The 12,949-nt window shown below is 42.4% G+C and overlaps 1 protein-coding gene across 1 annotated transcript; it reads right to left on the bottom strand.

Moving 5' to 3' along the window:
* Positions 1-3,840: 3,840 nt before the first annotated feature.
* On the bottom strand, positions 3,841-9,828 carry LOC133888316 (protein root UVB sensitive 1, chloroplastic). The gene is made up of 7 exons (XM_062328510.1): positions 9,038-9,828; positions 8,673-8,948; positions 6,206-6,262; positions 5,851-6,049; positions 5,198-5,304; positions 4,742-4,915; positions 3,841-4,654 (listed from the first exon to the last, which is right to left on the bottom strand). The coding sequence occupies exons 1-7, from the start codon at positions 9,728-9,730 to the stop codon at positions 4,379-4,381; spliced, it is 1,782 nt and encodes a 593-aa protein (XP_062184494.1). The 5' UTR covers positions 9,731-9,828; the 3' UTR covers positions 3,841-4,378.
* Between the last annotated feature and the right edge of the window lie 3,121 nt (positions 9,829-12,949).

Below are 12,949 nucleotides of genomic sequence, written 5' to 3'. Positions count from 1 at the left end.
TAACAACAAGCTAATAGTGTAAGACATGTGAAATAATAGCAAACTTTGCGATTTAAACAACTTTGAAAAGTTAACAGGAGGCCGAAGGCTCCGGGTTGAACTCAAAACCTCCGAGTACCAGAGTCTCTGGGTGAACCTCCGGGTGGGGGTCCTTGGGTATTTTTGGTTATGATCACCTGGAACCTCCAGGTTGAACTCGGACCCTTCAAGTTCCGGAGTCTCCGGGTGAACCTCCAGTGGATGTCCTCGGGTATTTTTTGTTAGGATCACCTAGAACCTCTGGGTTCAACCCGGACCCTCTGGGTTCTAGAGTCTCTGGGTGAACCTCTAAGTGGGGGTCCTCGGGTATTTTTGGTTAGGATCACCCAAAACCTCCGGGTTGAACTTGGACCCTCTAGGTTCTGAAGTCTCTGGGTGAACCTTTGGGTTCCGACATGATACATATTTTGCGATGTCTTTTTGACCGATTCAACTTACATGTTAAATTTATCCTACATAAATATATATATATATACAGTATACAAAGGGTTCTAGACTTAACTTGGACCCTAAACCCTAACTTTTTTTTAGCACAATTCATGGGGTTTTCACTGGGTTACCCGGACTATCCGGTTTGTCCGGAGAGATTGCTGAGGGATGGAAAACTTAACCGATTTGATTTGTGAGCCTCTCCAAACCAAAGGGAAATATGTTTGAGATAGTTTATGGAGTCTAGAACTCACTCACCAACCTAGCAACATGATTCTTAGCACAAAACTCATCTAAATCCTCTCTTTTTGCTCCAAAGCTCAAGAACACGATAACTTCGCAAACTTAGCTCCAAACTCAAAATTGACCAACCAAAACGTGCATCCTTGTCATGGGAGCCTAGGAGACTCACCCAGGATGCTTTGCCGAGGTTGGTGATCGTCGGTGGAAGGTGGAAAAGCTTGGGAAGAGGAAGAATGTTGGTACTCCTCATGCTTCAACCAAGAACACCAAAAAACATCAAAACCGCCTCTAATCCTTTAGGAAAACGAAAATGAATTGGATGAATGAGGAGCTTAGGAGCTAAGGATTGCATTAGTAACACATGCATACCTTGATTCCTTCTCTTGAGGTGGGATTTTGGGGAGAAGGAGAGAGCACTTGAGAGAGGGAGGGGCTCCTTTGGCTTGGCCGGTTGGAGAGGAGAGGGAGATCAAGTGGGAGTGAGGGGGGGGGGGAGGGCAGGTGGGCTGCTGCCCAAGAGAGTGAGGCATGGTTGGCCCATCGGGTGGGGTCCACGTATTAGAGAATAAGTCCGTTTCAACTGCAAATTCATTTCTTTCTCTCCCGAATTTCCTTCTCTCATCCAATTGGCTTAAAACCAAGTGCTCTAATGCTCCAAAAAATTACTCAAAATTAAAACTAATGCTTATGTAGCATGATGAGGCTTAATTACGTAATTATGACTTTTTGACGTGACAGAATCCCTCTGCTCCTGTCGTCACATCTGGCAAATCTCCTTGCAGGGCACACCACCCTCTGTTACTATTTCTCCCTTTTTCTAATCCTCTACTGTTTGGCGGGGCTCCCCTACACCTTTGGCACTTCATGGCAGTGACCATGCTTCGACGTCCCAGGACCCTGTCTGGAGCTTGTGGGTTGGCGTGGGAGCCATCAACCGATCTTGGTAGTCAGCCGTGGGAGCTAGGCTCCGCCTGTTGAGTTGTTGGGTTGTTTTGGTTGAGGTGCTAGCTGGACTTTGTTAATGCGTTGCGTTGTTTGGTTTAGGTGTCGCTTCTATGGTTGCCTGGTTGTATGCTGCTTAGTTGAATCTTGTCGTTCGGTTGTTTAGGGGGTCTAGGGTTTCTTCCTTTCTTTCTTCCTTGTCTTAAGTGTGAGCTGAACTACGCGGGTTGTAGTGTTGTGCTTGTTAAGGTTTTCAAGCTTGGTTTCCCTTATAAAGTGGGCCATTCTCTTTTTAATATAATGACACGTAACTCTCCTATGTGTTTGAGAAAAATATTGTTGTATTGAGATATATGCTCAGTATGAATAAATGTAAAGTTTGTATAATATGATGTTATGAAAATTATGTAGCATTTGTCTCTCAGAAAATAAATTTAATAAGAGTCCGAATCCAAAAATACCAAATCCTCACAAAAAAATCCCTATAGTCGACAAAGTTCTAGCGAAATTTTGAATATTGTCATAAGATTTTTCTAATTGAACAAAAGGATTTATCATTTGTTTGTAAAAGAATAAAAGTGCCCTAACACTTACAATGCAAAGACAATGAACACATGGGGATAATTGCTCAGTTGTCACCTTCAAGAAATGATAATTACCGCTGAGGATGATATGCGGGCCGCCCTGAGTCTATGCATGTGGGGCATGGTGGCAAATGGGATGCCACCCGGGGTCATCGGTGGCAAAAAAGCATATGCCATGAACACATGTAGCACCCAACGGCTCATAACCCAGACCACTCACGAGGCAGGCACTCATGCATAACACTAAGCCTAAGGAAGGTGTTACACATTCATAGTATCGCTTTGCTAGTCTAACATGAATTACACTACCTTATGAGACTTATTGGCCCAAGACATAGCACCTCCAAATTAACTCTTTTGGGTGAAGCAAGGACGAAAGCCCAAAAGAGGTGTTACGCATGCGTGTCCTCCCTATGAGTGAGGAGTGCTTTTAGCGTTCTTTGGGCCGTTAGGTACTATAAATAGTATCGGCGCATCAACCCTCGCTGCACGCCACATTGGCCTATGGCATTCCTATGCGTCGAGGGGCCATCCCAGGCAATAAGCTACCGAGGTCATCAACGGACTATAACACACCATCTTTTAGTATCATCTTGCTAGTCTAACATGAATTTCAGGAACTATAAGCCTTGCCCGTCCAAAACGTAGCACATTTGAGTTAACCTTTTTAGATGAAGTGAGAACTAAAGTCCAAGAGAGATGTTACGCACGTGTGTCCGCCCTGTGGGTGGACTGGGCTTTTATAGTTTTTGGGCTAACCTAACAAAGCAGACAAGAACAAGCAATCTTCAGCTATACAGCAAAACAAACAAGGTTTTGACTTTTGAATACCCAAACAATCTTAGATCCATGGTTGTTAGATAGCTAGCATTGGCTTTCAAGCTATGTATTAGTAGAGGTGAAAACGGATCGGATATGAATCGTATAGTCCACTTTTCACATTGTTATCCATATTTTAATATGAATAAAAATATGAATCTGAATATCCTCATATGCGAATCCGAATCGGATTGTTCGAATACGAATCTACATCCGAATACATATTAGATACAATTGTATGTGAATATTCTACGACTTTAACGATAAATTGTGAAATAGTAAATTTATTTGACATGAGCATGATAGCAATTTAACATAAGAAACTTCAATTTTATTGGATTGATCTACCTTAAAGCAAAGAACCACTTTTAATATAATACCATAACTTTAGATAATTTTAGATTATTAGATGAAGATGAAAGGCCTAGATTTATTGCTAAGTATGTATGATATAATATCAAATAATAAAATAATAGGTTGGATCGAAAAAATTTAGTAGAAAAAAAAGATAAAATAATAGAATTTTATTTCAATCATATTTATATTATATAAAAGTATTTTTTACATATTCAGATATGGATATTATCTATATACATAACCATTTATGCATAAATAAATTCAAATATATTCATATTTTATATCCTCTGTCAATCGAATACGGATTTTTCTTACCACATTTACATTTAACAAAATATGAATATTATATAATACGAATATCTCTTATCCATTTTCCACCCCTATGTATTACATAGGTGGAGCCATGATTCAAGAAAGCACAACAAAAGAACTCGGCAAATTAGCTGTTCTTTTCTTCTCACCCAAGTTGAATTAATGTTACGAAATGTTTATTTACATAAATAAGCTAACCAACAGGCTGTGGAACTTGTGCATAACGCATCGCGTGTGTTCTGGTTTTAGCAATAACCAGATAATCAGTAGGATTTGTCTCAAGCACACACATCCGGCGATAATCCTCCATCTGTCTTGAAGTGCTCCTAGTCTTGTGAGCACCACTACAGGCTTCAACAGTAAACCAACTAAAAGTATCCTATTCTGACCTGACAAAAAGAAAAAAAAGCTAAAGAAAAGATATAACCAGCTCCCGCCTTAAGATGATCGCGGGAGGTAAACTTTGTGGCTACTTCCAGTGTCCCGACGATTGAAAACTGTTAGTTACTTAGCTTAGACACCTCACTGATAAGATTCAGAATCATTCCAGTAGCCCAGTGGTGTGAGGACCTAATCTTCCAAAATTTCTCAAATAACAAACACACTGTACAGTTCTTAGAGGTGTAGCGCCGAGCAAAACTAGTTGATAAGTCTTATGAAGGAACAACATCTCCTATTCGTATTCTTAAGGGTAAGGGCCTGGCAATCAGACCATCCATCACCCAGCCACCATTAGAACCATCATGTTTGACATGGCTAAATTCCCTCTGAGCGTAATCCAGGGATACTTCAAGCCTTCCACCTGGCCTACACTCTGAGTCAACATTACTAGGTTTCAAGCCCATATATCTTTCCAACCAGTACAGATAGTTAACATGGAACAAAGATTTGAGCATGTCTTCTGGAGAAGACCCTTCTTTAAGAACAATCTGTAAACAATAAGTAAAAATGTTATTGGCTTAACGCATGACAGCACAATTGACATTCATGAAATACTTGCTTCAAGATCAACTTACACAAAATTTCCCCTTGTATTCTGTAAGCAAGTATTGCTCATCTTTGTAGAGATCAAACAAAGCACGTGCATCTTCCTTACTCTCAATTATTTCACTAGGCTTAGAACCCAACTGCAACCGACAACAAATTTTATCTGCAGCATCTTTTGCTTCTGCTGACAAAATATTGCTTTGCTGTTGCAAAAATCCAAGAGAGCGCAGAAAATGAGAAATATGAAATAAAAGAAAGGAGGAACATGTTTCTAAATTGAATGTACAATTACATTACTCAAGCATTCCTAACGAACCAAGCTAGTTTTATCTCACACACATGGCACAATCATAACTTGGACATCCCGAACACATGTAAATGTGCCACCTGCTCACTCCCTCTATATTGGGAAGAGAGCCTTAAAGGCTCAACAGTTGAATAGTAAAGTGGTCATTGGTAAAATACTAAGAATAACCATGACTTACTTTACGTGAAGCACCAAGTGACAGATTGAAGAAAAGAGGTTCCTCATCATTGACCTCTTTGACTGATGGAACTTGTCCACTTAATAGATATTCACTAAATACCAAGCCTACATAAAAGGACAACAAAAATATTTAAACACTTCCCTTATAAGGGAGGAAGCAATTACGATAGAGGTTTCTACCACATAAAATCCCGTACAGCAAAAAAAGTGAAATTTGGGAGTAAAAGATAGGAGTATTGTCTGAGAAAAACAGCATTAACAAACTAAATACATGCTTCCACCATTTAATGTTCCACACTAATGGACCCAAATAGGTTGAAAATCATTATACTATACATCTTCATATGAAACTGTGCTATTTATTGAATAAAATGGACACATGCTTCGCATGAAGAGTTTCTACCATAAGTTGAATGTATTAATATTTTCCATGTTTCACATTTCGTTCAACCATCTATCAGAAACCGACTGTCAGCTCTTACTCCCTAAACATTTTATATTCCATACTTAGTTTAGTAAGAAAAATAAGGTGACAAAGTAGCCTCATTGATTACGTATTATAACTAATACAAAGGTTTTGAGTTTTGACCATATAGGGACAATAAAATCACTACAAAATGCAGATAAGCAGCAGCGTAGAAAGCAAATTACTTGCACGATAAGGATTCAGCGTTCTCAGCTGAATTGATTGATATGACTTAAGGTTGCAATACATGTGGACTGCAGTAACTCCAGCAAATGAAATGAGAGCTAATGGTACAGATGAGCCGATTTGATTAGCTAATGCTATGCCAAGTGCTATGCCAAGGAACTTGCTAAACATTCCTTGCGCTTCGCCCTTTGCAATAACCTGAAATGTCACATTAATTGATTTCAGTCACTCCGACAAAAATGCAACATAAAGCAAATGATGTGACAATTGTTAACAAATGAGAATAAGTTGACCAACATGTTAAATCAAATGATATGTGACAATTGTTAACAAATGAGAATAAGTTGACTTCACCTCAGCAAAGTTCCGTTGGACTGCAAATCCAGCATAGAAACAACTCCTGGTGGCAGCCTGCAGACATTTAAATGATAGAAGATGATAATGACAAGGAAATTTTCAGAATTAAAACCAAGCATTGTCGTATTGATCTAGAATAGATATGATAGTCTGCCAAAGTTGAAATATGATTAATTGGAACAGTTTCAGAATACCATAAGGTCTATTAAGCAATGTTTATGTGTTTTACCCAACTCAAAAACAGTAAAACACAGATAAATGATCAACGCGCTAGTTATTACCTCTAAGATACGGACACGTCAATTTGGTGTTGTATCTGTATCGGATACCGTATCCGATACTCTATGGATACGTATCTGGGAAGTATCAGAATAAAAATAAATAACATAATTCGGGATACTTGGGCCCATACATATCAGCCCATCTTCACGATACGGCCCAGCCTAGGAGATGTACTCCTGTGCGTACATCAAGCGAACGAACGGGCGTTCCGTGCCCTAGCCGTCTTCACGCACACGGGCGCATGCCATAGGAGAGCTATGCCGCCTCCCTTTCGCTCCGACTCCGAAGCAACGATTGGAAGCGGTGAGGTGAGTTCCTTTCCCCCTTCCCATTTTCCTCTTCTCTGCTCCATTTTCCCCTTTCGATTTCCTCCTATCTTGATCCGATTTTCCCCTTCTCTGCTTGTGCTCTCTGTTTTGTCTATGCTTCCAATGGCATCGTGCTCTGTGCTCACTCGGTTCTCCTTCTCCTTCTCACCTCTTGCAGCTGGCGCTAGGTGCTGGACGATGGACCCGCACGGATACGTTACGAGACAAGCAAGCTAGTGGTGCTGGTGCTAGGTGCTGGACGGCCAATGCTAGGTGTGAACTTTGTATACTACAAGGCAAGCTTAGCTTCTCTTAATCAGGTCTTGATCACAGCAAGCTAGCTTCTCGTAATCAAATCTGAAGTAGAACCTGCTGCACTATCCTAGCTGAACCAAATCCTGAAGAAGCCTAGTTGGATGAACTTGCAAGCTACAGCTGCTGCCTGCTGCACTATCCTAGCTATTATGTCCTTCATAAGTTCCTAAATTTGAGACTGCTATGTTATGAAATAGAACTTAAGTATAACATGCTATCTGCTATGTTGAACTTCTATATTTTACTGTGTGAACTACTGAACTTTCCAATTTGAGACTCGTGAGATTGTGTTTCTTGTATGTTCTTGTGTGTTATTCAATCAATAAGAGAAGAAGGGAAGGGCTGTAGGTCGGCTGGAAGTAACTCCTCAAAAGTGATGTAATCTGTTTGTCTTTCCTGCTTCAAATTTTAGTATTTTAATCTATGCATTTGTTGTAAGTTTGTAACCCTCATGTACATTCTTATTTAGATGGAGTCTTGGTTGTTGGCTCACTTCAGTACTTCACTAGAATGGCCCAAATGGCAGCAAAATGGCTTAATCACAAGGTAAATTATTGTTCTTAGCTTCTTGCTAGCTGCTATAATTACCATGTGTCTCATTACTTATTTCTAATAAAATAATATTGAAATGTATCCGCATATCGGATTTTTTGGAAAAATGGCGTATCCCCGTATCGGTATCGGGCCGATACCGATACACGTATCCGTATCAGTGCTGCATAGGTTATTACTAATATTCATATGACCATTTGATGGGAAAAATTATAAATGATGCATAACAAGATAAAATAACCCTTTCATAGCACCAACCATATTACAGATAGACTTAAGCAACATCTACATGTTTCCATAGTGCCGTCTTTCATTCATCTGTGAAAAGCCCCCCAAAAAATAGGCTGTCATAATGCAGATTGTAGACTATCGATTGTTCTAGTTTCAGTGAACAAGTACGGCATGAGCAGAAACGGACTATCTTAGTTGTTTTTCTTTGTTGTGAGAGTTTCAAAATGGAATAGAACAACAACTCTGCAAGGCATGATTAAAAGAAATATCGTGGTTGGCAACAAGCACCAGTGCACCGAACTTAAAAACCCAACAGTCCCTGGTGAAGATGTTACATCCACACACAACAGAAAATAACACAATGAAATTATATTGCAAGTCCATTTCATTGCTGTGATATAGGTACGCATACTATGAAAATCTGTAACTATGTTCACTAAATGTTCTCATCATCGTAATGATATGTGCTATGAACTCTAAAGGGATTAATGTCCAAAATTCCAACAACAAACAGCTTTTGTCCCAAAAAAGTTGGGGTAGGCTAGAGATGAAACCTACAAGATCCAACTAAAAAGATGATGAGAAAACAATAATGATAATAAAGGTACAGTAATAGTAAAAAAGTAATAACGGTATAAGAAGACCGAAAAAAGAGACAATACAATTGAGCACAATTTAATTTGCAGAAATAAAAATTGAAGGGACAAGTCCAACCAGTGCTGTCCATAGCAAGAGACAATATGATGATGACAATCAATACCAAAGTAAGCCCTAACCTGTATCAAAGCAGCTGCGGACCGACCAGCTCCAGCAGCTGCCCCAATTGGGACAAATAGGTGAGGGAACACTGGCGTCAAAATCTCCAGCCCATAAGCTGTGTTCTCCAGAAGATCCGCAAACAGCCGCCACCCCTTAGGGTTAACATCAAAATGCCTGCCGAATTTTGACAACATGATTTTGCTTAAGTACCCAAGCCCGTCTTTCAGCACCCAATTCACCGCAGCTGCAGTAGGTATGGCTCCTTTCCCTAACCCAACCGCATACAGCAAAGCCTGAACAACACAATTCACTCAATAAAAGAAGCTACATTTGACCTAGCAACTTGATAATCACACTGAAATGCTGGGAGAATCTACAATACCTGCGTTGATAGCACGCCGCTGATCTGGCTGGCGACGCCCTGCATTCCGCGCCACAGCGAGTACTGCAGGTAGTCGCTGCTGACGCTGTGCGGGTACCCATCGGGGAGCAGCAGCTGGACAGCGACGTCCGTGCACCGCCGCCATGAACGCTCCAGCTGCCTCCGCAGCGCGGCCAGGTCCTCACGGCCGCCTCCCACTTTCTCATCCCCTTCCTCCCGCTTCGGCCCCTCGTCTCCCGCGACGAGGTAGGAGGTCCCGGTGGGGTCCGGCACGAGCCGCGTGCGTGTGCCGCCCCTCACCTCCCAGACGCCCGCGTCATCATCACTGCCGCCGCCGCTGGCGCCGAGGGCCTCGGCGAGTGCGGACGAGGCGCCGGACTGGTGGAGCAGGAGCAAGAGGACGAGGAGCTCCGGGTGAAGGGCCTGGAGCCACCGCCGCCACCCATCGCTGGGCCCGGGAGGGCCTCTTCCTCCCCCTCCATCACCTCCGCCTCCTCCATCGCCGCCGCTGAAGCCGCCGGGAGGAGGGGATGATGCCGCGAGCGGCGGCGGGGAAAGCTTGGCGGCGAGGCAGGGGAAGCGGCGGGCGGCGGGGGGAGACGAGGAAGGCGGGCGCGGGGCACCGAGGGGAGGGAGGGGATGCGGATAGAGCGGGGAGGGAAGGAGAAGGAGGAAGGATTGCGGCGAGGACATCTCGGAGGAGGGAGGGGAGGCGGCCGGGCGTCGGCGGCTTGGAATTTTCAAGCTTGGGGGCGGAGGTTTAGATGCTGGTGCCGGTGAGGAGTGGCTATTGGGCCAAATGGGCCTGATGTAGTAGTATAGGCTAGCGAGTTTTTTTTATTTTTTTTATTTTTTTATTAAAAATTTAAATAAATAGATTCCTCGTAAAAAAAATTGTAAAATTAGGCGTCTGATAGGGTTGCAGCCCTCTGAGAGGGCCTAACCAGAGCGTGCGTGGCCTAACCGCCCCCTCAGAGAACGGCAAGGAGTCGTACCCACTCTCTCACGAAGCGGTAAGGCGGGCTGCCCGCCCGCGCTTGCCAGCCTCCACCCCTCCACCCTCCTCTATAAAAGGGGCTAAAAATAGCCAAAAATCACATTTTATTAAAAAAAAAAGAAAAAACTGTGAAGAGGGAGGAGAGGAGAGGAGAGGAAGAGAGCCCAGCGAAGCCTTGCTGCATTTGATCTGGGGATTTCAAGATCACTTTCCGGTAAGTCTTTTTTTCTTTTTATTGTTGTTAATTAGTGCAGTAGTAGCATATGACATAGGTTTTAAACATGTATGATCTAGGCTTTAGAAAATACTATATTTAGTAAAAAATTGTCAAATTTACTTAGGACATGGTAGGATAGCAGTGAAATATAGAATATTATTTGTACTATGTTAGTTTTGAATATGTAGATTTTATAAAATAATAATTGTAGGATTGTATTGTGTGACATAGGAGCTAGCACCGTATGATAATAGGCGAACCTAGGATGTAGCGTTTAGAAAATGTTAGTATACTGTGAATATTAATTCCGATATGGTAGAATAGCTATTAAATGTAGATTGTATAGAGTAATATTTGTAAGTAAGTTTGGGTAGGGCTATTATTGAAAACCTATTGTAATCTTTTTCCGATACTGAGAAATATAGTTCATCGGTCTTAACATTGTTTATATTTACAGGTGTTTCCAAGGATGTCAGATAAATTAATTTTTCAAATATATTATGATGAGGATGAAATTAGGTACGGTCATAACGGTGTAGATCTGTCTGGATTTTGTCATGTCATGAAGGGTCTTAGTAAAGCTAATGAGAGGACCATTGTGGGTGTGTGCAAATGGCTCATGCGATTTTTCCAACTGGATCCGCAGCAACATGAGCTGAAGCTGAAAGGTGTCCTCAGCCGTGCTAGTCATGGATACTTAAGCGAGCTTGTTCCGTTCGAAGCCACATCAACTTGGAGGCAGTATATAGATATATCTTGTGAACGTGATCTACCTCTGGTTTTGTTAGTAGAGGCGTACCTGAAAGATCAAATGAAGGTGAACTCTGCGGAAACAGTAGCAGGACCAAGTGAGGCAGTGGAAGATGAATCAGACCAGGTTAATGTCGGGACTAGGGCACATGTTGGAGATATTTCAGAGATGCAACCGATGGGTGTAGCCGATGAAGGGGAGCATATCCCTGGCATCATTGAAGAGATGGAGTTGGAGGATCAAGAGTTGGAGAAAGGCCTTGCCGATGGGGATTCATCTGACGAGGAGGGTAAAGCTCAGTGCTTGCAGAGTGGAGAGATCATGAATTTTCAAAGCTGATGGTTAGCGAGGCTGATCGGACACCATAGCAGTACCATGAGAACGAGGTGTCTCAGGGTGCTATGTACCCTACAAAGGAGGCAGTTATTGATGCAGTTAAATTCTGATCGCTATCTCTTCAGAGGCAGTTCAAGGTTGTTAAATCCAGTAAAAGGGAGTATGATGTGAAGTGTTTGGTGGTTCAATATCCTTGACGGGTGCATGCATTCAGAGGAAAATAGGTAGACTACTGGCAGTGCTCAATAGTCAAGGAACATAATTGTCACATTGAGGAAATAAAGTTCGCCCATAGGAACCTGTCATCTACCTTTACTGCTAATGTTATGTATGGGGAGATTGTGGAAAACCTAAGGTATGAGCCACAATCAATAATCTGTGCTATTGAGCAAAGGTTCCAGTACACGATAAACTATGCGAAAGCATGGAGGGCAAAACAAAAGGCTATTGAGATGAGGTTCGGAATATATGAAGATTCATATCACAATCTACCTCATCAATTAGCCATAATTTGTGGAAGGAACCCAAGCAGCTACTATGATATCATGCATTACCCCTCGACTGATGTGGAGTATAGCGGGAAACGAGTATTGCACCGTGCTTTCTTTGCATTCGCCGCAACCATCAAAGCATTTCGGTATTGTCGACCCATCATATGCCTGGATGGAACATTCCTGACTGGGAAGTACAAATGATAGATATTGTCTGCAATTGGGGTAGACGGTAACAATCAAGTCCTACCTCTGGGGTTTGCTTTCGTGGAGAGTGAGAATGGGGACAGCTGGTATTAGTTCCTTGAGCGGGTGAAACTTGCTATTGTTCTTGACCGACTAGACGTGTGTCTGATTCATGATAGACATGCAGGGTTATTGCAGGCTTTGCTAGATATGCAACATGGTAGTGTTCGACGTGTGTAGCAACACAGTGGCCCGACCTAAAGAGCAGGTGGTGCATGCGCCATATGGGTGCAAACTTCTACAAACAGTTTAAAAATAAAGAGTTGATGAAGCTTTTCAAAAAGTTGTGCAGTCAAAACTAGCAATGAAAGTTCAATGCCCTATGGGCAAGACTTGATGAACTAACTCTAAAATAGACAACGGAGGCTGCACCAACTGGTGATGAACCGATAGCTCTTGGACCTCTCCCAACAGATACTTCGTAGATAGTAAGGAGGTCAGGGTCAGCTATCAGGAGCTTTTCACAGTCGATACGTAATGAGCTAAATGAAAAATGGGCTTTGTTGTACGGCAGTGGTGGGGTAAGGTATGGTGCGGAGGTTTATAACTGGGTCATGCGAGGAATGAGGTCTCTCCTATTTGTTGGAATTGTAGAAGGTATTTTGCATGGGACTTGTAAGTATTTTATTGATCGGTACGCTGCTGCTAAAAATGTAATGGAGGACAATCGTATGCTGTATGGACGGATGCTATGTGAGTATATGAAGAAGGCCACAAAGAAGGCCCACATGCATCGCGCAAATCAAGAGGGGACTGCGGAGCACAGGTTTAATGTCCTGTGCCTGGATAAGGGTCGGAGGGATGGAAGACGTGAGCGACATGTTCAAGAGTGTGTGCTAAGGAGTGGGACATGCATTTGTAGTTGCCAGAAGCC

Source organism: Phragmites australis, chromosome 13, assembly GCF_958298935.1.
Source record: "Phragmites australis chromosome 13, lpPhrAust1.1, whole genome shotgun sequence".
Lineage (NCBI taxonomy): Eukaryota > Viridiplantae > Streptophyta > Magnoliopsida > Poales > Poaceae > Phragmites > Phragmites australis.
This window is presented reverse-complemented; position numbering and strand designations above follow the sequence as displayed.

Coding starts and splice junctions, on each gene's coding strand:
- LOC133888316 (XM_062328510.1), bottom strand. CDS start 9,730: ATGTCCTCGCCGCAATCCTTCCTCCTTCTCCTTCCCTCCCCGCTCTAT. Junction 6,263..8,672: donor CCGCAGCTGCTTTGATACAG/GTTAGGGCTTAC, acceptor AAATGTCTGCAG/GCTGCCACCAGGAGTTGTTT. Junction 4,655..4,741: donor AATACAAGGGGAAATTTTGT/GTAAGTTGATCT, acceptor TATTGTTTACAG/ATTGTTCTTAAAGAAGGGTC.